Here is a 26,219-nt window from a genome sequence, read left to right as displayed (position 1 = left end):
TTCTGCCTTCTTATATTGGCACTTCGGGTTAGATGTTAAATGCGTTCCCTTGCACTTTACTCGTACTTGTTCAATGACAAAGTTGAATCTAATCTAATCTAATCTGTTTTCTGTTGAGTGTCGATAAGAAAGAGATGAAGCAATGTTAGACTACTAAGGTATCTACAGTGTAGAAACATTTTTATTGAACATTATAAGTCTATGCATCATCATCATCATCTATGATTACGATGCATCTTCATATCTATACGGTACTATACTCACAACTCAAGGACAAGCACCATCTCTGAGGCCATCTCATAGACCTGATACAGGTTGACCACGCGCTGGCTGGCCCTGGCGAGCTCCAGGACAGACACTTCGTGGATGATATCCAGCCGGCAATCCTGCCCCTTCCTCCTCTTCCTCATGAATTTGGCTGCGTATTCCCGTCCTGTGCACTTCTCCACACACTTCCTCACCACCGCAAATTTCCCCCTGAGGAGAGGCACAGAGGGCATTAGGTTCATTCATTTTGTGTTTTCTTCTGTTGGAATCATTTTATTTGCTTTTATGTTTTCATTTGTTTCACACATTAGATGCCACGGCGACTACATTAAAGACATCTAGATTCAAAGAGATGCCACCAGCCTAAACCTTTGGTTTTCCAGGCTTGTGGCATTTATTTATCACTCATGCTGATACGGACTGTAACATTATTTAGAGACTCCCGCATTGGGCGCCGACATGTTTAGTGGAATCATCAGCGTACATCCCCATTTGAGCTTCCTGTAAATATTGAGAAGTTAACAGCCCAAGGCAGCTTCCCTGAGGGGCACCATACATCTCAGACATTCAGGAAGCTTCCATTGAACAACACTGTCAGTTCTACTGGAGAAGAAAAACAAACATTCGTAGGTGATGTAAAGTTGTACTGTATCCAGGTGAGCGAATGACACCACATTCTCTTTTACAATAACAAGCTGTCAGTTAGCATTCTATTATGGAAGAGAATAAAGCTACTGTAGAGGGTTCCTGGAAAGGCCTGCTGCAATGTAGAACAAACTTAGCTATACATCATTAGAGACTTTGGTAAAGCCTTTTCAGTGTGGTAACTGAAGGAAGTCAAACCAAATGAAATCATTAAGTTGAACCACTAGAACAATTCTGACTCGGTTTATTAATTTATTAATTAATTTAAAAGTTACTGTGTGTGTGTGTGTGTGTGTGTGTGTGTGAGTGAGAGAGAGAAGTGCTGTAATGCTTCTGAGACCAGAACACTTGTTATCGTTGGAGATTAACTTTTCTTTGTCCCTTCAGCATTACTACAGGATGAAGTCATCCCTCATCCCCCAAACCCAAACTGGCCCTTTTTCCCTTGTTCTTACAGCAGACTGCTTTGTGGCAATGACCCACTTTCAAAGTGAACTGCAAAGATGCAGTGGCCTGGTCTGGTGTGAAAAACACACAGAGTGTCGTGGGTCCCAAATGGGATCCTATTCATTATTTAGTGTACATTTAACCATAGTTACTATCAGATTGGACAGACATTGTGCGATACACAGGCCATTTGGGACGCAGGAAGTGTGTTGCCCAGGGGACCTTTCGGAGAGAAAGGAGTTTATGAAGATGACAAGACCAGATCAGCCCCGTCCCCAGCTACTGTTCACCGTTAATGCTCTAACACGGAACCTACGGGCTCATTAGATTCAGGACTCTTGGTAACTAAAGAGTTGTGATAATACAGCCTGAGGATCTAAGCATGCTGAAGAGACATGTGGGTAAAACACTGCTAAACAGTGTAGGCTGTGAACCGTGATACGGTTTGCCTCTGCTTATTGTTTGTTGCATGATTTACAGCCCAACAAACGTAAGCATGCTGCAAATGTACACTTGTGCAGTACAATGGTATTGACTTTACACCTAAGGGGAATTGTGTTTGACAGGACAAGGAAAGGTTACGTGAACTGATAGAGGTTAGCAGCGGGAAAGTCAAGAGCCGATAAAACTCTTGTAAAAAAGTTTGAAGAATGAATCACTGGCTGAGGTTACTTCGGGTGGCTGATAAAGCATTTTGCGAGCGATATCCAATGCACACAAAATGTTTTGCAGCTCATGCCGAGACAAAGTGGCAGTTCTACGGAGACTGACCTCTGAAACAATGGGTCAAGCTGTTAAGTAAACATCCAGCTAAACATCATCCCCCACCAGCCTTGAACATCCACAGAAATCTCACTACCTATCATTTACCCTTATTATCCCCAGGTAAGTTGACTCAGAACACATTAACATACATTGCTGACCTACAGTAGGACCAAATAGGGAACACGCTCATACTCAAGGACAGAACAGAGTTCTCACTTCCTACAGCTCAGATTTGATATACCAACCTTTCAGTCGCTGGTCAGACTCTCTAACCACCTGCCAAAATCTTTCATCTGTCTAATAAGAAAAGGAAACATGGCCTTGGAGGATGAGTTACTGTGAAATGGGCACAGTGGTCATACTGTATGTCTCAGGTTGCAACTGCTGTAAGGTTGAGGTAAGTCTGCAAGTATTGTCAACTGGTGTGCACCATCTCAAATATCGGGCTGCTGTAAGAGACTTGGATGTAAAGAGGGATAAATCTGCCATCACCACGCCAGCCAAGAGAAAACACCAGCAACAGCTGCAATGACAAGTTCAGGGCAGTCATGTCTGCTTAACACCACCATGCTGGGATGGTCATGTTGTTAGGACATGAGAGCAATTGTGTCTTGAGTTCATTGGTGACGTTCAGACAACTGAGCTCAAAGGGGAAAACAAGAAGCAAATGTCTGAAGAGACTTAGATTTGACTTGCATATGAATTGCAAAAACGAATTATCCCTACATGACTGTAATCAAAAACTGCATAGTTCCTGATTTGACAAAGCCATAGTGTTCATAACACACCATGAAGCGAGAGCCTGGAGCCTCGGGGAAGGACAGGCGGTCGGCGCTGCTGGTCATAGCTCATGTGAGAGTCATGGGTCAGGTAGAACAAGGCTAGTGCACACACATTTATTACAGATTTTTATAAATCCAACCTCTTTGGCTTGTGTGGGAAATCTACAGAGCCTAGTACATTGAGTTAGGCTAAATGTTTCAGATTAAATTCCCGAGTTGGGTTTCTTTGGAGTGGGGGCTCTTACACAGTAGCATGAATTCATAATTTGCAGTCACGTGACAGCACCCATTGTGTTATTCACATGGTTAAAAACAGTGACATCCCTGCTGGAGCTGAACTTTGGGGATGTGTACATACCTTGTGGAGAATCAATCCTCTTACACACACTGCTACCAAAATAAAAGCGCACAGAAGTACAGACAGCTCTGTACATTCGATCAGGGTGGGTCAATAATGCAATTGTTTGGGAGGTGAAAGAGAAGAAATTCTTCATTGTCAAAGCAAAGTTGAGTGCTTATTTACCTAAATTACCATTGGTTCTAAGGGTGGTGTGCAATGTAGTGCAGCCAGTATAACACAGAATCTATTGAGAAATGTACTGGTAATATACACGCTTTCCCAATGTCAAGTAAAACATTGATACTGTTTAAATGACCCACCATTGACAGCCTGGGTTGCTGTGGAGAAGGTTGGTTTGGTCCGATTTTCTCCTCTATTAACTTTGTTATTTAGCTAACGCTATAACAAGAGAGGTTTAGCTAGCCTCACTAACTTTAGCTAGAACATTGGAGTTGGTTGCATTGGTGCAGGTGAAAACAGACCATGTCATTCATTACACTGATTACATGTAGACATGATTGCAAATACTATATACAGTATCTCACAAAAGTGAGTACACCCCTCACATATTTGATTATATCTTTTCATTTGACAACAGTGAAGAAATGGCACTTTGTTACAATGTAAAGTAGTGAGTGTACAGCTTGTATAACAGTGTCAATTTTCTGTCCCCACAAAATAACTCAACACACAGTCATTAATGTCTAAACCACTGGCCACAAAAGTGAGTACACCCCTACCGCAGTCTGGCCAATAAAAAGGACAGATTAAGATGGGCAAAGGAACACAGACACTGGACAGGGGAAGTCATCTTCCTTGAAGACCAGCACCCCAGACTTTGTGGGTACGGTTTAATGAAACTGCCAGTTGAGGAACTGTGAGGCGTCTGTTTCTCAAACGAGACACTCTAATGTATTTCTCCTCTTGCTCAGTTGTGCACCGGAGCCTCCCACTTCTCCTTCTATTCTGATTAGAGACAGTTTGTGCTGTTCTGTGAAGGAAGTACTACAGATCATTGCACGCGATCTTTGGTTTATTGGCAATTTTCGGTATGGAATATAGCGTTAATTTCTCAGAACAAGAATAGACTGATGGATTAAAAAAAAAATCTGAGCATTTTGAGCCTGTAATCAAACACAGAAACGCTGATGCTGAAAATACTAGTCGAAAGAAGGACAGTTATCTTTAACCAGCACAACATTTTACAGCAGTGCTAACATAATTGCAAAAGGGTTTTCTAATGATCAATTAGCCTTTTAAAATGATAAACTTGGATTAGCAAACAACATGCCATTGGAGCACAGGACTAACGGTGGCTCTGTATGTCTATCGAGATATTCCATTAAAAACAATTGTCTGACATTTGTGTGACAGGGCTTTGACACAGTCAGAGCAAGGCCAATATGTCACAAGGCCAGGGACCTGTACAGTACATACAATCTTACTAAAACACCTAATAAGATTACAGTACCTGTCACTCCCTGTAAGTCCCGTCATTCCTCACCCCAGAAACACTCCAAAGTGAGTTTGTGCGCATAAAGGCGAGAGAGCCATGACTCCAGAAGCAATTTAACAGCTGCTGTCAGCTGACAGAGCAGAGGTGCTTGGAATGTTTAAGTTTCACATAGACATATTCAAGTTCTACTAGTTGCCTCGACGGGCGAGTGCTGAGAAACACAAACGGGCGGTCCACTGAAGACAGGGGAACGGTAAGAAACGGGACAAGACAAAAGAGACTGTGGCAATGATCCTGATTCGGTGATGTGACACTTTGAACACTGGAGCTGGGGAAAAGGAATGCACTTGACGTTAACTTCTTCAGAGGTGGGGGTCCCCTATTCACAGCGTCCCATGACAGCCCACAAGGAATGCCGGGAACAGACGTAATCTCATAATCCCTGGCACTAATAACCAAACTTAGTGGGCTGTGTGGTCATTGAAGTTCAGAGGAAATTGTTTTGGCATTATAAGGCAACTTCCGCACCTTTGAAACTAGCTAAAGAGCAGATCTAATAGGCTTTTGCTGCACTTCACAGCTTGACTGAGGATTCCTTCGTACCTCCACCACTATTGACGCTCTGACCCAGACTCTGCGGCTGTGGCAGGCGCTTTTGGAAGCTTGTCGCAGTGCAGAAATGGGGAGCTGGGATGAGGGTCTGATGGAAAACACCGCCATGTAGAACTTGTGTGCGGTATGGTGTGGTGACAGGGGTGCGATCCAGACTTGAAAGTCTCCACAGTAGCCTGTTTCTGTCCAGCTGCAAAACAGCTACAAGTAATGAGGCGGGGATGCAACATTTTCCAGATGCCTTTTCCAGGTCTACTGGTGTGTGAAGTTCATCAAGTCAACCATGAATCTGTGCTGTGCTTAAGGTGGAGGCTAGACACTGTGGATAGGGCGGAAGGCCTAGGTCCGGAATATTGTACTATGGCTTGCCTCACTTCAAGTGAGAGACAAATTATTTATTATATAACTGGGCAACGATCAGCAGGGAATTGAGAAAAAGACACAACAGACTGCCATAAATGCAAGCAGCACACCAATGTTCAAAGTTCAGCCAGCTCACACACGTCTTTGATTTAAATGCACATGCATGCTGGAGAGACTGGTCAAATCTGGGACTCCGGTGCCTTTTAAAACAAACCGCGGCATTTTCTGCAGTCACGTCAGCACATTTCCAAAGCCAGTGGCCTCACGGACAACACCCTGAAAGAGATGGCTTTCATCTGTGCAGAGACTGGGGGTGACTGGTGGGTTAAGGTCAATGTAAAGGAACAGTCTGATTTAGAGCAGATGGCTTTTCTGTAGTTTATATCTAGTGACCAACCGACCCAAAGAGGCAGTACATTTTCTGCCTCTGCTTTGGTCCATTTGAGCTCTTAGCTAAAGATCCATATTTATATTCACACTCAGTTTCCTGACTCATTCTCATTATTTTCACCCAACTTTTTACATTGGCAGGCATCCAAACCGAAGGTGGATTTAATGAGACAGTGCTGCTGGCACCATGCCAGATACGAATAAATGGCTCCTCTCCTCTTGATATGAAAACATTCCACTCAGTAAGAGGGAAAACCTCAATGCAAATCTGTAGGTTAATATACAGAAGTGGGGGAATGCCAAGAATATAATCTCTATTCTGGACTAAAGTTGCAGACATATCTCAACCATCTGCTTTATTCATTTAACCTGGGCAAAACAGACCACTCTGAAAGGGTTCTAACTGCACTACAAGCTTTATCCAATTGTAGAGTGACACACGGCTGAGGAGGGCAGAGTCACACTTAATGAAGAGGTCATCAGGTGGCTGTAAATCGGCTGGATGTGGACAGCCATATGCTGAAAAAGTTGACCTGTTTGGACGCCGGATTTTGACCACCTCTAAAATCATGTCGCCAAAGTTGCTGATATTTGGTCAAACACTAAAGGAGTGACCTGGTTATCTAACTGGTATGTGTCAATGGGCATATGGTGAAAACATTCGGCGCGTCATTTCACCTTTGACACAAACGTGCCACAGAAATGATGGACAAGGAGGACTTCACGGAGCAGTGCGGATGACATTTGCACTTTCATGGCTTGAGCTTGAGAGGCCTCAGACTGTCGTCATTCATCTCACAAATAATTGCAAAGCCTATAAAGATGGTCTTTACGAATGGTTCACGCACACGCTAATGGAAAATCCAAGGTCACAGCCTGAGATAAACAAGATGCTGAGAGTCAGAATTTATCAATGCCTGCTCAGCCAATCATCTCTGTAAAAAATGACTGCAATATTTTATTGTCTACATAAATGTATTCAATACTTTACTTTTCCATTAATATCTTGTATTATGTCAAGTTTGATGATTTTTGTGGACCCCAGGATAAACACTTTTTTGGCTGTAGCAAATGGGGATTCTAATGAAATATGAAAATACTAAAGGAGCTCCAGGTTTGGTTATCCTGTTTCACCAGTTTGTCAATGCCAGCGCGTTTTTGGTTAATCAACTGGTTAAGCCTGTTATCACTGGTTTGCAATTTCACCTGCAGAGCATAATTGCCACCATCTCTGAAAGAGCTCAATTAATCTGAAACAGGCACACAGAGCGTGGGTCTTAGGTAATGATTAGTTGGCTGAATTTGGAAGGAGGATAGACTCCTCACCTCGAGAACAAAAAGGCATAGCCAAGTGTTCCTGTTGATCAGCCACTTGTTTTCCCCAATGAGGAAAGGGGCCCTCTGAGCGTTTAACCAGCGCCAGGACTGAAAGAGGCCTGTTTACTTTGTGGCTGTAACATGGAGGAAGAATGAACTCTGAATCCTGTGAGGAGTAGAGAGGGACAGAAAGAAAGAGGAGGGTGTTAGAGTCTCACATGCCGTTTGGGTAGAGAGGTACATTTTCTGAATACCTTGGGGCATTAGCTCTTAGCTGTCCCCTGTGTTGCCTGTTCCAAAACACCACAGTGTTGATTCAGTGTGACTCAGCCTCTGTTACACAGGGGTTAATCAGCCAAAATAAGAGATGTGGGTGAGATGCCACACCTATATGGAGATGAACACTTTCTGTGCAGACTTTATTACCAGGATTTTTTCAGTATGGCTGAAAGAACAAGGTAACAGAATATCAGATAGGACCTCAAATCTGTGAGAAAGAAAAAAAATGCAAAAAAAAATGACATTCCTTGTGTTGATTACAAAACATAATGCAGAGTTGTTGATGGAACTGTGAGATTTCTTGCCGAAGAATGTAACAGATGTAGGAAGTGAAATCTACTTAATTAGATTGCACTGGAGAGACAGGAGGAAGTAATAGCGTGACTGTGCTTCCCATCCTCTCTTCTCACATGTGAAAGCAAAGAGGGATCTTGTGGATAAAAGGTCCCCCTCTCCTGCTCTACGTTTGTGTATTTCCTTGGTGTCCAGCAGATTTTGCCAGCAAGCCCAGCAGTGAAATCCAAACAAAATTATTAACCGGGTTGACTACCTTATGGTGTACTTTTGCCTGGCTGTCAAGATTCTAGGCACAGAGGTCCTTAGAGTTATAAAAAAAAAACTATTTCTGAGACTGAGGACTCCCCTGAACACTGGAATGCTGTGGGCAAAACATTACTACCTTCCTCTACACATTCAAAGACAATTATGCAAATAAACAAACAACTAAAAAATGCACTTCAGCCTTTAGTCTTGTGCACAGGCTTCAATTGGGTTAAAGGACAGAAACCGTGTTAAAGGACAGAATCTCTCTCATGGCTATAATTTGAAGATGTAGGGCTAACCTACTTTTATTAATTTGAAAAGGACTTAACCAAAATAGATGATGTGACATGGAAATAAAAACTGATGCATTTCACAGGACAGAGACATATGAAGTACAGGATCTCTAGGGCCGCTCCTTATGATCTGTGTATAAATCATCACAGGGGACCATCTTGATTTCATTAGTTTGCTGTCAGAGGCACGTGATGGACACAGAGAAAGCACCGAAACACTGTTTCAACAGTAGCAATGATATGAAAATGGCTTAAGTTAAAAAAGAGTTAAAAGCTTCAAATAGCCATAGAAATATAGGCCTAAGACAAAGTTGAGTCAAGTTGAAAATAACCAAGGAGCTCAACGCTCAACTACAAGCTTGTAAATAGAAATTCTTCCAAAATCACTTAGGGCAGTGTTTTGCTTTATACGACCAAATGTTCCTGCATCCAATGTGGTAATTTTGGATGGCGATGAAAAGGTTCTGGTTCTGGTATTGATCCATGGGGACAGGGAGGTTCCTCTAGAGCAGGAAGCCTGTGGAATGCTGTAGCGCTGATCTGCAATTATCCACGTGCTAGAGTTTGGAAAGCACAGGACCACGCAGTTCACACCTAACAGCTGCATACAGCGCAGAGGGTTTATGCCACGCCACAGATGGAACGTTCTCAGAGCTTCAGCCAGGCATTCATCTTTCATGCTTTTATCCTCAACAGGTCTCTGTACACTTCTGTCTCTGTACAGTTCATTGAAGTAAAAGATGACATGCGCACAACACATACAGTGGCGGTCAAAAGCATTCATCCCCCTTGGACTTTTACATTTTTGGTTCACAACATGAAAGCAAAATGGATTTAATTAGCAATGTCAAATGTCAGCGAAAAATATAATCTACATTGTCCTGCTGGAAGGTGAATCTTCTCCCAAGTCCAAGGTGTCTTGCAAACCTTAAGCAAGTTTTCATACAAAATTTCTCTGTACTTTACTACATCCATTTTGACCTCCATCATCACAAGCCATGAAGCAGAGAAGCATCCCCATAGCATGATGCTGCCACCACCATGCTTCACATGGTAAGGATGGTGTTCTCAGGATGATGTGCACTATTAGACTTGCACATATTGTTGAGGCCAAAAAGCTAAATGTTGGTCTCAACAGATCATAGAATGTTCTCTTTTTGGAAAACTCTAGCCAAGATGTAATGTAAATAGTTGTAATTTTTGCCCCCCTCCTATACAAGTCTGCCTTTGGGAAGCACTTGGCTAATGTTGCAATATGCAGTATCTCCCAGCTGTGCTATAGAAGTTATTAACGCCTTTAGAGTTGTCATAGCCCTCTTGCCTAGTACCCTTCTAGTCCGGATACTTTTTGAGGATGGTCTGATCTGGAAATGTTCCTACATCCCTACTCCTGATTGGTGCTTTTGAGGAACCTTATTTTGGATTTGCTTTGAATTTTCCTTCATCATCACTGTAGTTTTTGTTAATGGGACTAACTTACCTTGAGACCTCCCAGGGACAGCTGCATTTTTTCTGAAATCATGTGACACACTAATTGTGCGTGGGGGGGGGGGGGGACTCATTTCAACTAATTACGTAACTTCTAAAAGACAATTGTTTGCACTACAGTTTATGCAGGTGTCATAGCAACAGGGGAAATACTTACGTATTATGTAATCAATTTATTTTATATTGAATTAATTCAGAATTATTTTTAATTTTTTACCATGACATTATTTAAAATAAATCAGTGGGAATTAATCAGTGGGAATAAATCTGGGGAAAATCTATTTTCATTTTATGTTGTAACAAGGGAGGTGAATACTTTTATACTGTAATTTCAGCCTACATATCCAGTTTCATAGTCTCTGGATGGGAAACATACGAAAACCACCAGACCATATTATGAGAAATGCAGAAAACAGACTGCTTACTAGGGTAATCAGTCAAGTGTTCACTTCAGCATTACAACCAGATAACTTAATTACGTTATTTACAGTCATTAGCAAACAAGGCAAAACAAACAAATTATATATCTGTGCATGATCCAAGCTAGTGCATGAATTCTGGCAGGAAGACAAACATGGTAGGTTAATGTTCCTTGCCCAAGTGATAAAACTTTACTGGTCTTCATACTAGCCATTGCCAAATGTAGCAAACTGTAGAGCAGCTTTTTAAAACTGTGAAATCATGTTACAACTGTATTTTCATTTATTAAAATCTGGTTTAAGTGCCCACTTTGCTTTTCCCTCTTATTTGTGTTAATTCTTAAGTTTTTAACCTCTTATTTTGATTTGACATCCTGTTTTTAATTGAATTTGTAATGCTTTTATTTGTATTGATTTTATATGCATTGTGTATGAAAAATAACATTTGATTAAGCAACAAGTTACTATAGCTTCTTCTATGACATCCATGCCTTATGACTGTACTGTACTGTATCTATGTATAATCTGATCATGTGCGTAGGCTCAGCCTAATTCAATTTAATGGGAATTATCAAATTGTTAACCATTATGTAACTCCAGCTAACTATGCCATTCATGCTTGATTTGGCCTAATTAAATTCAATGGGAAATGTTTGGTTTATCATTAACAGAGGTAATTTCAAGACAGCCATGAATTTAAGCAGAATCTGAGACCTGAAAAAAGTCCTTATGGACTTAGTCTAAAAACACCCCATGATCCATGAAATGCCCCACTGGCAAAATTGCCCTTTCCCTGTCCCACTGGTTCCTGCCAGTAACTAGATGTGTATTCCATAAAAACACACACAGACATGACTCATGACCAAAGGGTTCACAGGGCTAATCAGCAACAACCAAGATAAAGGGAAGAGTCTGTTCACTTCTAATCCACCTCACTTTAAAGCAATCAAAAATGTGGCTTAGCAAATCAGTCAACATTTGGCGTCCATATTAATGTTTTTTTTCCCTTCTTCTAATCTAAGACACCAGCATCTGTAGTGTGGTGTATCATTCATATTGAGTATGTTTGTGACCAGTCACCAGAAGTACACTTCCTCAGCAGCTGACCACTGGGAAGTGGTGATCTGATTTAGATGTGGCTTAGCTGAACACTTTGAAGTGAATGCCTTTGGTTGCTAAAAACTAGTGTGTTTTAGTCATTCTCAACAGACATTTAAAAATTGGAGATTTGTCATAAAACATTTGTCACAATGTTTTTAATATTAAGACATTGATATTATTATCACATCCACAACCTTTATGAAGTTAGGATTATCAAAATGCTACAAGAGAAGACTAATAATGGAAGAGAGAAAACAATTGATGTTAAACTTAAGTAAGAGGTTGCTTTAAGAGACATGTTGATGAAGTCCAAAAACATTTCCTGAAAAGCATTTTTAATGTTCAATTGCCAGTCCCAGTCTCCCCTTCCATCTTTACAACACCGTAAAACAAGCAAACAAAACTCACAAGACTTCAATTTGGCCTGCACTGCCTTTCACATATGATCGTCAAAACTAACACTTCAGAACAGATTTGAGTTGGGAAAGAATGCTCTGAGAGGAAACATGATTGACTGGAATAATTTGTTACGCCAAAAAGGACAGAATTCATGCAATTCCAACATACTGTAAACCTTGAAGACTGTATGCACTATATGTGTTTTATTTTTATTGTGATGCTCAGGCTGATGTTTGCGTGGAATTGCCCTTGATCAAATCTCAAATATGTTTATTCTACTTGGTCTTCCTTGGGTCAACACAGTGCTTGTCAGATGGCTGAGTATTGTTTGCCAGGTAGTCTGATTGCTGCTCTGCAGAATGACAAATGCCACCATCCTGTGACTATAGCAGCCATGTTAGCAGAGCTGAGTGAATACACATGGCCTAGATCTTTCTACCGACAAAAACACACCAAAATCAACAGTCTACGCATTAGTAGTCCAACATTTTTTTATTCACTAATTTTGTTCGTCATTGTTTTTAATTTACAGGGTGGTGTCCACTGCACATTAAAGATGTCGACACTCCTAATTAACTGGTTGCTATGACCGATAAGTGGCTCCTGTTTTAACAAACAGAAATTATCCCGAAAGCTCTAATCCATAGTAACCTTCATCATGTAGCCTAGTGAAGCCTACCCACAGCTGTTGGCTGGTAAGTGCCAAATTCAGACTAACATTAGATGGCATATTTTCCATTTACCACAACATTTTGTGACAAAACTATCAGTAGAGTAGAAAATGAATGAGACTTGATGAAAGTAATTTTTTGTTCACTCCATCAACACGCAGTGGTCCTCATCCAGAAAGTTAGATTCGCGGAAACATGCAAATATTTTCTTCATAAAGAAAAATGTGGTCTTGAGAATGAGTCACCAAACAAATGGAAACCTACTAGTGTTCAGCACATACTTCAAAGCAGTGGACTAAAGCCATTCAGTGATGATGCTTGGATGTACAAAGAGCCAATGGCAAAAAACTTTATGATGGATTTTCTTTGGCGTCACTCAGGGGAAAAGGTAATCAACCTTTACTTGGAGGACACCTTAAGATGCTGCTAAATTGGAAGGCAATTTGAAACATACAGCCCTTGCCATATACTTTCCTTATGGCGCTGCTACAACACAGCCATCGGTGCCAGGCATTGGCATTGATGGAACATTTGAAATCATTGAAAGCTTTTGTACTGACTGAGTTACATCACACCGACTGCCGGCATCCAAGCCCAATAATCAATAATGTTTGCATTTCGATAGCTGATCAGAGTTTCTTAAATTATGGGTCAGGACCCAAAGTTGCCCACGGGCACGTAAGAAGTGAGTGGCGTTACACACTCTTCTTAATTTGGGTCATTTGAGAAAGATTTGAATTCTCTTTGGGTCATGAGCTGAAAATGTTTCAGGAGGTAGAGAACACATTGACACCATAATGATGGCTACACAATGGAACACATGCAGAGTAGCTGAAGGGTTACAGACATGTAGATATAATAAATGCAAAGCAAGAACCACACTTTTGAAAGTAAATACTCTCTTTACCTGTGTGGGAGGAATCATACACACATATACATACATATATGTATGTTTTACAAAGTGCGCATGCAAAACTTCAGTTGCAGCAGATTACAAAAACTCCTCTGCAATACACAACTCATTAATGCAATGCCCAGGTCAACTGATCCAACAGCAGTACAGTACCAGAAAGTATTTTCTTTTTTTCCCCCCACCTACAACAGTGACTTTTGGACCTGACCTACGGGTAAGTAAAATATTAAATAAAAGTAATTTAAGATGCAGTCTAGGATGTGTAATATTTTTGTTTCATACAGAATGTGCCTAGTCTATAAGTATAATCACTATCATAAATCAGTTAGCTACGAAATTTCAAGTTTGAGACCAAGTGGTTTTGATGACATGGGGCAAAAATACGCACATATGCGCACATACATAGTAAACCATTTCCGGGGAACCTTTTTCTTGAGAACCTCACTTAAAAAATATTAAGAACTGCGTATTTCAACTGGGTAGTTTAAGATTCAGCAGACATCCAAACTTGTTAGCCAACCTTGTGATTCAAGCATTTAGCAAAGATATGACTTTCAGTGACCTTAAAGGGGGAAATACAAGCCCATCGCTATAGTCTGAGGCTTTAGCATTCTCAAACCAAACAAACAAGGGCTGCATGATTTTGCAGCTGTGCCTGTGACATATAGGCAAAATGAAACACTGCATCAACTCATTGCTTGATTCCATATCCAGTCTGAAACGGACGCAATTCACACAGATCTACAAATTCAAAAACTTGCTTGCCTACCGAAAAACATTCCATAATGTTTTAAATATACAAAATAAATGCTAGTAAACGTGTGTGCATTCAGATACAATTATGACATGACAGCTGGGACACAGAGCATTGCTATAGGCTATATAAAAAAAAAGTATAACATGTTTGGGACAAAGCCAGAATATGCCGCAAATACAGAAACATCCAGAGAAAACTTCACAAGTCGGATAGATAGGCTCAGCACCAGATGGCACTACCACTCCAATTAACGACTTAGTTTGTTACCTGCCAAGCTCTTTGCCCGGAATGATGGTGTAGTGGTCAGTAAATGGTTCGTTGTTGATAGGAGTTTTGATTTGGGAAAGTAGACCACAACGGTTCTGGTTTGGTTCGGCTGCCTGACCATAGTGACAACGCGTTCGGCTCCTTGTTTCGCTGCTCCGGGTACATTCAGGAATCATCGCGTAGATTTCGTGAAGACTGAATATTTTACAGCTTGGATTCTCCAGTCACTTTCAAACAAAGCAAACAGCTAACAACCCAAAAGTCCGGGAGGCTAAACGTTGCTCTCAAATTACTACAAAAGCAGTAAGTGTACTTGTAACTGCTTTAGGAGTAACAAAATAATGACTCATGCTTCACGAATTTTGCAGATGAGGGAATTATTTTTATGTTCATTGGATGTCGAAGCGCGCAACTACGTTTCAATATTTTTAAACTGCATTGAGTGTGTTGCGAGGCAGCCAGCACATTCATCCGTCTGAACAACGGACGAATGCAAGTTCACCATTCAGATACTTTGCACCCTGTCACCGTGGTAACACTCTTTGATTGACAAGCCATTTGACCTAATAAGGTGGCGCATTTAACTTTACCGAAGGCAGGGGGAGGGCTCTTCGCAACAGCTAGATAATGCCTTGTGCCTGTGCGCGCGGTGGCAAGTCCGACTCAGTTGTCTTAATTTAGCTTATCGTAACTGGTTATCGGAAACAGCACACAACCGCTAGCTCACAGAGTTCATAGATGGCAAAAAAATAACATGAAAATAGATCTGATCTCCATCAACTGTCATAGTACTGGTAATGGTGAAATCTTTACCATGGCTTTCCAATACGGCTCCGGGAGAGCTACTGTCTTACCAGACAGCTACATGTGCAGGACTGTCCCACCTATCTCAGCCGATTCTAATAATATGGCAGTTTGCATGGCCATTTATTTTTTGTCAAAATCGAATTCTCCTTCTGGTGAAGGACAGGAGTGTACATCTGCAGCACATATCTGCAGCCTCAGTATTCAGTAGAATGGGCTTCGCTAGCCTACTTAAAATTGCTTCACCCCTGCAACCAGAGCAAACTTCACCAGTGTCTTTAATCCTGATCCCACTCGGATAGCCTACTGTAGTGGTTAGTTTTAGGCCATTAAATTAAACACTTTCAATGAATGTCTGATCCTCTGGCTGTGACGCAAATGTATGTAAAAACATGCTCATTTCACACCAGTCCGCTTGTGTGTGTGTGTGGAACAAATGAAAAAAAAAACTGAAAATGTTTTTGCTTCAGTGGCTGTAAAGGACTATACTATCTGTTTCAGTTAATGTAAGGGAACAGGCATGAAAGAAACAACTAACAGTTCAAACATACTATTTTCAAGGGAGACAGAAGCTGAATAAGATAACCCTGAAAATCTGATGTTTTAGTTTTGTGTGGGCCATGCTGAAGGTGGTCTAAACACTGAGCCGGTTTCACAGACAGATTAAGCCTAGTCTAGAACTAAAAAAACAAGCTCAACTGAGTTTTCTATTGAACTTGATTTTTTTTGTCCTAGACTAGACTTAATCCTTGTCTGCGAAACCGGCCCTGAAGGTCAAACTCAACTCAACTCAAATTCAACTCAGGAAACTAGAATGAAAAATACAGTAGATGAATTACAAACTGATTGTTTATTGACATTCGTGTACAGTGATATGAGTAGATGGAGCGAAAGCGCAGGCTTACCATTCGTGAACTTTTATCACACCTACGCAAATCTGACTTAATCATAAACATATCTTTCAAAATGTCTCAACCAATTAAGGATACGGATAAATAGAAGTGAAGGAACAAAAGACCCATGTTTTCCCAACCGGCTCTTGCTTTTGACACTGCACCAAGTTATATCAACCAGCAAAGATGCAAACAGAAATCTACATCACAATTTCCTGCCACTTTTAGAATAATCTATTTTCAAAGGGATGTAACATGAAACATAAATAGGCAAATAGTTTGATAGACAATAAAAAAATAACAAAAATAAGGTACCCATAATCCAACTGTTGCACAGTTAGATAATGCATTATACTGCAAAATTTCATATTGATTATCGGTGCATTATTTCTTTGGAAGGATTTAAAATATTTGATTAGTTAAAAATATCAATGCATTTAAATAGATCATTATCATTACACAGATCATTTTAGAATTGTTAAGGGCAATCTTGGCCATTTCATTTAAATAAATATCCTAATATAGAGTGGCTGACAATAATAGATGTCTGTGGTATGCTATAGATTATGTTTTTCATAAAGCCAGTAAAAATAGACTACATATACAGAACGACACTTTTCTTTTAAAATACAATCCCTAACAACGCCAACACAGTTACTTCTACACAACACGTCTGCATCTCAAATTGCACGCTATCCAAAAGTGCACTCCTGTTATCCTGAACCCATTAGGAATGTGGTCCATAAAGTACACAGCGTTATCAATCAGTTCCATAGTAAATAGGGCCCATAGAAGGCCCACAGTGAACAGTCAATAGAGAACTGGGCCATCGTGAATAGACCATAGTAAACGGGGCCAACAGGGCCCTGGACAATAGTGGTGTGCTGCATAGGGAACAGGCGGCCATTTTGTACGCAGATATTCTGTGTATTGGACCACTAAAGACTCAATATTTACCTCAACATCTTAAATAAACCAGTATCTCCATCTGTTACCACCAAAATAGAAGACGGTTGAAGTTTAGGGTTTGGATTAGAATGAATTGAGAGCAGTCAATTGATTTTCAGTCATCTAAAAAAGGGCATTTATATTTTAATGCTTTCTCAAACTGAAAACATAATGTTTTTGACTGCCTTCAATTTGACTGGGACCTAACCCTAATACTGAGAATGAAACATTAAATAACAGGCCATGTTACATTTACAGTGCAAAGGTAAGGAAGACTACACCGACATTCCCCCACAATTCAACGCACTTGGACATAAAACGTCTTTGTTTTGTTTTTAAAGGTATAAAATGAAGGCATAAGCAACAAAAAGATGTATGTACAAATTGAAAAAAAGTATTGTCATTGAAAGCATTTAAATTCCTATGTCATAATTATAAAAACCTTTAAACAATACTGGACAATCATTACAAAACAAAACATTGCAATTATTTTCCACCTCATGGTTCACCAGAAACCATAATAATGCATCACAAGCTTTGAAAATAAATACACATCATAGAAAAATAACAGCACTTATGTAACATGTTTTAAAAACAAAACTAACAAAACAAACATGAATCACCTTTTGTTCCCTGAACATTTCTTATATTTGCAGTGGTTCGGGTTGCATCCATTTTCCCACATGTACAATCTGTTTAATCATAGTGCGCATCGTAGCTTCAATTAACATCAACCTACAGTATTGTACGGTATAACTAGATCCTTTGAGGGCCCACTAACCAAAACACAGATTCCACCACAGCATCTCTGAATGAGTGCAGATCTAGAAGCAGCTTAGCCTTTTAAATCAATATTAGACAATTGATCCAAAAAACAGATCTTAAAGCTGCACTCTTAATATTAGTTGTTTTGTGAAATACAGGCCCTGAAATAAAAATCACAGTCAATGGAGAATCTAATTTTGAGCTAGCTTCAACATAGGACCAGATTTAATCGGTATCTGGGGAAACTGCCACTCAGGGTGCATACTCTGACAAAAACGGCGAAGGATGAGACCTTCAAAATAATGGAAGTCAACACCGTCCGGGAACAGTGATTTTTAACAGTGTTACGATCCATCCAAGTTACTGAGTGCGTCCTCAGCTGCTTCATATTCCTCTACATTTGAGATCGCTCTGTCAATAAGCTGTTGGCCCTGAATTGCCATGTCCAAAAGGTCGGAATGACAAGGCTATTATTTTAAGTGTGAGCTCAATGACTGTGTTTACACAGAAAGCCCAATCATTTGCCTCACATTATTGGTAAACATATTATCTAATTGGTCGAAAGACCAGTAGTTGGGCTACCTGTATAAATCAATCCAATGTCCCTGTAATGCCTACAGGGAAAGAGCAAGGCCTTTTACTTTCAAACCCAGTACCAGTGACATTATCATGATCATCATCCAGCTGACCTGGCATTCCTCTCCTAGTACTGTGTCTATAACTACTGTCATGATGCAACAACATCTATGATGCACCACAGCACTGGAATCTCCAGTAGGAGGTGTGCTTTTTTTAAACACATACAATGAGTAATTGAGGCAAAAACAGTCAGTCACTCAGGCACTGTATCTTTCCTGGACAAAACACATCTGTAGCTGCGGGAGTGACAGTTCTTCAGTACCTGCCTATCCACTCTGAGGAAAACAGTGAGGTCCTTATGATTAGAAATGGATTAAAACATGCAAAAAACATGTTCATTACATTTTACATGAATTCCCACACGCCCCAAAAGCACGGTTGGGTTTTGTCACTGGTTGTACCATAGGGAATGGAGAAGAATTCCTGTGGTGCTCCTCAAAGGACACGACAACTGTTCAAGGGGGTTGCAACGAATGTCACTTCCTGTGATGATTTCAGAGGCGATGGGTGCGCGGGCTGCGGTTGGTGGGTGGAGCAAGCCCCTCCCCTGCATAGTGTCACAGCCCGATGGGCGACGTGAAACGGATGAGATCACGATGGCGGGCGAAGCAGGGGGGTGCGTGGGCCAGGCTCACCGTTGCATACATGTCGGTTTGTGCTAGCCCCCCTCACAGCGACTGCACGCACACTGTTCTCCCAGATGAGGTGACGCGGCGCATGCACGTTGTTAATACATTTGATACGACTTATTTCAAACCCAGTCCTCAGGTACGTTACTCTAAGAAAACAGAAGGCCGGTAGCATTTGTCCAGAGTTCATATGAAAAAAGATGAGTGGCGGGGCTCCGGGGTCACTCCAGGCCAAACGTGCTGGTCTCCTCCACGGCAATGAGCAGCTTCTCATACAGCAAGGCGTAGGAAGGGTACGGGGGGAGGTCCAGCCGGTTGAAGCACGTGTGGGCCCTGAAACAAAGCAGCGCAGTGTAAAACGACCGTGTCACAAAAGAGCCCCCAGTCTGAATTAGTGCCCAAGATGTTCATCTGTCAGAACTAGTTTGACCACAGAGTCGTGTAGCTCCCCTGGTAAAGCGGCTTGCAGCACCAGGGTGGTGGGTTCCCATTGCCATTTGGGGGGCTAGTATGAACATGTATGCACTCACCGCGTAAGTCATTCTGAATACGAGAGTCATGTTCATGCTGAGTAACAGTCTTATACTGCAGTGTTGTCTGGCATGGCCACACACTGAATGAGGTGTTTATCTGTAAATCAGTTGCTGACTCATGCACAGTGTTTGCCCCTTCCATCAGTCATGAGAAAGCCGTGAGAAATGTTTGAATAATTCCCTGTTAGTCAAGTCATTCCCAGAGCTAATTACAGTTTGCCATTTTTTTGTCAGGAACCTTGGAGTGGAGGCAGATCTGGCCCCAGGGCAGAAATGATGTCATTGGTTTCATCAATGTTAATCCTAACCGATTTCAAATGGGCTGTAAGCTCCGAGAGGACATTTGACCAGGGTAGTGCTTATCCCTACCCTAAACCTGAACATTAAACTTGAGACCTACTATTACCATATTCTAACCTTAACCGTTTTTCAATGTCAACTTCAACTGGGTGTCTTTACAGTCGTGACGTAAACTCCGCCCTCATCTTTAAACTAATCACATAATTCCAGCCTTTGGGGCAGATGTCTCCATGACTGAAAAGGCCAACATGTTCTACAACTCAGCCTTATTAAGCTTGTTTCCTGCTGATGCTGTACTTCCTATACCAAGAAAAACATTGCCAGTTTCTTTTCCTCTACAGCGAAATGGGACCCCCTCGCGTTTCTGCTGACTCATTAAGCTTTAAATTAGATCTTGGCTTGTTAGCCAAGTGAATGAACAAAGCAGGTCTGGCAAGGTCAAATTACCTGATACAGTTATAAGTATCCTATAACAGCACCCAATGTATGGGTGTGGACATTGACATGCCATATATCACACTAAATGTTAAACCAAGAGAGCCAATACAGTGCCCTCCAGAACTATTGGCACCCTAGGTAAATATTAACAAAAAGGAGTGAAAAAGTGTCATTGTTGTTTATCTTACCAATCTTATCAATGTGGAGGGACTGCAAATATAACTTTATTTTCCATCCTGTTTATAATCTTTGTATAGTACCGATGCAATGGTATGCTCTTTAATATTGGTTAATTTAGTCCTACTTTACTTAACCCAATACATTGTTTTTGGTCCTGAGACACCAGCATTTTACTACACCTGCAACAACATCTGCTATTATGTGAATGTGAGTAATTCAACTTTGAAACCAGGGTAAAGCAAGTGTTACAAAGCACTTCTGCAATTTCATGACAACACTTATTCAGTACTGATATGAGCAATTTTCTCTTCACATCTGGCAGTAGCGAGTGGTCATAATAACTGCTGTGTTCCCTACCTTGCAGCTCGCCTGGTTCAGACACCAATGACGCTTGTGTGACCGGGGCAGTGTTCATTAGTGCACACAAAGCCAATGTTAAAATTGAAAACATCAGCAAGCAGGTGTTATCAAACGGTTTAGGTGAGTATGCTAAAATGCAAAACATATGGACCCACTAACTGTAGGTGGCTTTGGATAATAGAGCATGTTGAATTACTTCAACATGAATGTGAACAGTTCTCTACACCCAAGTGTCTGTGAAGAGAAAGCGGGCTTGATTTTTACAAACGGGTTTAAACCACCCATTTGTAAAAATGATGAATGTATCTGCTACAGAGTATATATTCATATCCTGGTATTATTTCTGAGCATGATCCAACTCCACATCTACAAAACAAAAGAAATGAAAACAAACAGAAGATAATGGAATACACCACATATAACTGACAAACTGCTGATGAGAATACATTTTACATTACTTTATATGCCTTTATTGTTAATGTTTCATCTAAAAAATTTCATATTTCTCCAAAATGTTTTAGAACAAAACTGTTTGTACCTGCCTCTCTGGATGGCACTATAACCTTGTTCTACCTGTCTCTATGACTGGTATTATAACCTTGTTCTACCTGTCTATATGACTGGTACTATGACCTTGTTCTACCTGTCTCTCTGACTGGTATTATAACCTGGTTCTACCTGTCTCTATGACTGGTACTATGACCTGGTTCTACCTGTCTCTATGACTGGTACTATAACCTGGTTCTAACGGTCTATGACTGGTACTAAAATCTGGTTCTACCTGTCTCTATGACTGGTCCTATAACCTGGTTCTACCAGTTTCTCTGACTGGCACTAAAAGCCTGTTCTATGAGCTGACTGCTCTATCGCATACTCTAAAGGAGGTATGCCTAAGGTAAGGAAAGTGAATTGGGTCAAAAGGACTAATACCTGAAATAAGTGAACATTTTGGTTTTAAGCCTGCATTCCAATGATACAGTAACTAAACTAACTGCATTTTTGCGGTGTTGACTTTAGAAATAACACTGCCAGTTAAAGTTCTTATTATTTCAAAATGTATCATCTCATTTTTGGAAAAGGTGCAGTGGTCTCTGATTTTTTCCGGAGCTGTATATGGTTATCGGACAGTTGCCCCCATAACCAGGTTCACGGTTCTCTCTGCCTTTTCTTTCCAATATCCTTCAATGAAATTAACTGTTCATTGCAAAAATCCAAAACAATCCACTGTTTATAAGAATCGCTTGTTTCTTTTGAATTTTGACTATATATCCTATTTTACTGGCAATGGCGCACTTGAAAAAGAAATCTCTATGGTTAAAAAAAATTAAAAAGTATGCAGACTTACACAATATTGGTTACATATGTACATACGCACAATGTTGTTGAATTTGTTGAAGGCAGTCCAGTTGGATTTTAATAAGCCAGTCCAGTTGGATTTTAATTAGGTAGTCCAGTGGCTTTAAATAAGGTTGTACTAGTTGATTATAATAATGAAGTTTGTTTTGAACAGGTGTAATTATCTTAAAAGGAGTTGATTCTAAAGCCAAATGAAGATGCTCATTTAGATTGTACTTGGTTATATTTCCTGTCCAATACCTGGGTAGCGATGTAACCTTGCCCCACTTCTCGATGCAGAAGCGCCGCAGGCCATTGCTTCCCCGTAGGGCAGCAAAACCTTCATACGGCACACTGGAAGTGCCTGTCACAAACTGCAGCAGACGCAGTCTCTGTTCGTTGTTGAAGTGTTCCACTGCACCCCAAAACCAACGCATCACTATGTGGCCGTCATGGTAACCTGTGGAATGGCAGAAGAGAGTGGGGTCGTTGGTGAGGTCAGTTTGTGTGGTTGTAATTGACTTCCACACCCTGGATATCCTCACTGCACCAACCTGATACTGTACAAGTAGAAATACAAAGAAGTATGATTGTCTAATGATACCATGAAAGTATATAGTTCAACCAACCTGAGATCCAGTTGGAGTTTGTTCATATTTAAACACAAATGTAAGTGTTATCATACACAGAATGTTTTTTTTAAACTGACAAAGGAAGCCCGAAACACCCAAAGTACAGTAGTTACTGAATGTAAACACTGGCGCGTATTTTATGTGTCCTGAAAACACAGTTTGGGGTTTTAGTGAATTTACAGAAAAAGGCATCAGAAATCAAAACAGCAGAAAGTGTATCTCATTCAGTCAAATAGTTAAATGGTTTATAGTATAATACATTTCCCACAATACTGTTAGATCTTAAAATGATTCTACTAAATGTATAAAATATGTTTCCTTGTTACTATTCCTCAGGTTTAATGGACCATGCTGATTGGATACCAAAACAGTATTCCATTTCAGACGTTGAAGGAAATGACGACCCATTTCCACATTTCCATCTTCCCATCCTGCAACGCTTTCTGTGGAACCTACTGTGTAGTCACTGGTGGCCTACTGTGTAGTCACTGGTGGACTGCTGTGTAGTCACTGGTGGACTGCTGTGTAGTCACTGGTGGACTGCTGTGTAGTCACTGGTGGACTGCTGTGTTGTCACTGGTGGACTGCTGTGTTGTCACTGGTGGACTGCTGTGTAGTCACTGGTGGACTGCTGTGTAGTCACTGGTGGACTGCTGTGTAGTCACTGGTGGACTGCTGTGTAGTCACTGGTGGACTGCTGTGTAGTCACTGGTGGACTGCTGTGTAGTCACTGGTGGACTGCTGTGTAGTCACTGGTGGACTGCTGTGTTGTCACTGGTGGACTGCTGTGTAGTCACTGGTGGACTGCTGTGTAGTCACTGGTGGACTGCTGTGTAGTCACTGGTGGACTGCTGTGTAGTCACTGGTGGACTGCTGTGTAGTCACTGGTGGACACTGGTGGACTGCTGTGTAGTCACTGGTGGACTGAACACTGTGCTTAACCAAAGCTGCTAAAGAAAAAGTGTCTCTCTTCATAAACACAGCCTTAGTGTTTGAGAAATTTGCCACAGAACAGCCCAATATTGTCAATACTCATAAGCCTGTCAAGACAGTTTCCATCTGAGGGAAAATGTAATCTTTACCAGTAACTCTCCATGTTAACGTCTCCAACTTTATAGGACAAACGGCTGCCTAAACCGAGCACTGTTTACTTTGGAGCCTGTGGTGAGAAGGGGCTGGCTGCAGGCTATCCAGTCCTGCTCGTGATCCCATGAATCCACAGCAGACTGAAGTCGTGGCCAAACAACGGGTCAAACAGCTCCAATTGAGCAGTTGATTGAGTTTGGCCAATTAGGAGCTTAGCTTTAATGACAGCCAGATGGGAGGGCTGGCAGTTGGAGCACGACCGTCCGAGTGATTAATGATGTGAGAATATTTATGGGCATTTCGTCCTCTGCCGGCCCCTCCACTGGCCTCTGTGCCACATGTCAGTTGAAAGGAGTTCAAGAGAAATTGCAGCAGGGCTCAGAAGTCATGACATGGCTACAGTCAGGCCCAGGGGCACACTCTGACTGTCCATCCGGTGATATGGTTCTCTGACTGTCCATCCGGTGATATGGTTCTCTGACTGTCCATCAGGTGATATGGTTCTCTGACTGTCCATCAGGTGATATGGTTCTCTGACTGTCCATCAGGTGATATGGTTCTCTGACTGTTCATCAGGTGATATGGTTCTCTGGCTGTCCATCAGGTGATATGGTTCTCTGGCTGTCCATCAGGTGATATGGTTCTCTGGCTGTCCATCAGGTGATATGGTTCTCTGGCTGTCCATCAGGAGATATGGTTCTCTGGCTGTCCATCAGGTGATATGGTTCTCTGGCTGTCCATCAGGTGATATGGTTCTCTGGCTGTCCATCAGGTGATATGGTTCTCTGACTGTCCATCGTGTTCACTTACTCTTCATCAAGTGATATGGTTCTCTTACCATCCATCAGGCCATTTTACTGTCCATTAGGTTCTGTCTATCAGGTGATATCATTCCCTTACTATACATCAGGTTACATGGCCCATATGAACCAAAAGAAACTGTGAAATGGATGTTTTACTTGGCATAGACTACTGTTTCTGTATTTTAGCAGGCATGACATTCTGAACATCTGGACTGCAGAAATGTATGCAGAAATGGCATTGATTGATTATTCCAAAAAGTGACATATAATATGTTAAACAGAGCATGAACTACCATTACAGTGTTTCAACTATACATCACTCTAGGAATTATTGATAGTTTGAGTATCCCTGGAATCCTAAAGGAAACCCTGGAGTTCCTCAAAAACAATTTACTCAGTGGTGTGTAGTATTTTTACCTTTAAAGATTCAGCACTTCAAAATAAAAGTAATTCACGTTTATATGTTCATCCTGGCAACATACCATAAACCCCATAAGTTTTATTGCTATTGTAAACTGGTTCTGAACGCAATAAGAACAGTAAAATGTATGTGAGGTCATAACCCGTGTACATTGTCTTAAATAACGCGGCTTCAAGCCATTTAGCCTTCATTATTTAAACCACCTGGGTTTATAATTGAGAAAAAAATGCACAAGCAGACGTTGTGTATGACCAACAGCTGTTTTTGGCACAACACATCACAAAGTGATTCGAACCCTAACTGCTTACTGGCTGAAAGCCTTGGTACCAATTATGTTGGTACCTGGTTTCTAACAGGAATATTACACATAAGAGGTTTCGGCACGCTGGCCATACACCACACCACTTCGTGCTTTACATGTGCAGAAATACTGAAGCGCCATTTGCTATTTGCATTTTACAAACACAATGAAATGTGGTGGTAGATCAGACACCTCCGCTGACCTAGACTGAACGTCCTCACCTCCTCTGTACTCAGTGTTGTTCCTCCAGTCATGAAGGTCGATCTCAGCCGTCCCGGCGATGACCAGCTCCAACTCTCTGGCGTCGAAAACCGACAACAGGCGAGAGTCCACCACCTGCGTATGGATGGTTTGAATCAAGGTTAGGGATGTCGGTGGATGTGAATGTAATTCACCAGGCAGTGACCAGATGGAACAATGCATCTGGAACTTCCTGCAGAGAATCGGTTCTCCAACCTTTTCCCTTCTGGGGACCTCCAAATGACAGTCGAAAGCTGTTGAGGATGACCAGCATTCACGCAGTCATTGATTTTTGTTTCATAGAATATCTTCCTCAAATGTAGTCAGTTCTATTTGTGAAAGTAATAGAAACCGGCCCATTACAATGCTAAGCAAAGTGCGTTGTCAGAATGTATGTA

The 26,219-nt window shown here is 41.2% G+C and overlaps 2 protein-coding genes across 8 annotated transcripts in view; both read right to left on the bottom strand.

Moving 5' to 3' along the window:
* The window catches only part of stk17a (serine/threonine kinase 17a), a 28,088-nt gene extending 13,079 nt beyond the window's left edge, over positions 1-15,009 (bottom strand). Inside the window, exons 1-2 of the mRNA XM_010885699.4 lie at positions 14,515-15,009; positions 265-477 (exon numbers count right to left, since the gene is read on the bottom strand). Of these exons, the coding sequence (XP_010884001.2) occupies positions 265-477; positions 14,515-14,690 (389 nt within the window). The 5' untranslated portion in view covers positions 14,691-15,009. The remainder of the gene's footprint in view (positions 1-264; positions 478-14,514) is intronic.
* Positions 15,010-16,149: 1,140 nt separating this feature from the next.
* LOC105019475 (E3 ubiquitin-protein ligase HECW1) overlaps positions 16,150-26,219 on the bottom strand; it is a 67,122-nt gene continuing 57,052 nt past the window's right edge. For all 7 annotated transcript variants that reach the window (XM_010885695.4, XM_034289375.1, XM_010885694.4 and 4 more), the window contains 3 exons: positions 25,803-25,917; positions 22,600-22,798; positions 16,150-19,525 (listed from right to left, as the gene is read on the bottom strand). In XM_010885695.4, the coding sequence (XP_010883997.2) occupies positions 19,414-19,525; positions 22,600-22,798; positions 25,803-25,917 (426 nt within the window). In that variant the 3' untranslated portion in view covers positions 16,150-19,413. The remainder of the gene's footprint in view (positions 19,526-22,599; positions 22,799-25,802; positions 25,918-26,219) is intronic.

Source organism: Esox lucius, chromosome 21 (assembly GCF_011004845.1).
Source record: "Esox lucius isolate fEsoLuc1 chromosome 21, fEsoLuc1.pri, whole genome shotgun sequence".
In the NCBI taxonomy this organism is placed as follows: Eukaryota; Metazoa; Chordata; class Actinopteri; order Esociformes; family Esocidae; genus Esox; species Esox lucius.
The sequence above is the reverse complement of the archived record's forward strand: the minus strand, read 5'-3'. Positions and strand labels throughout refer to the sequence as shown.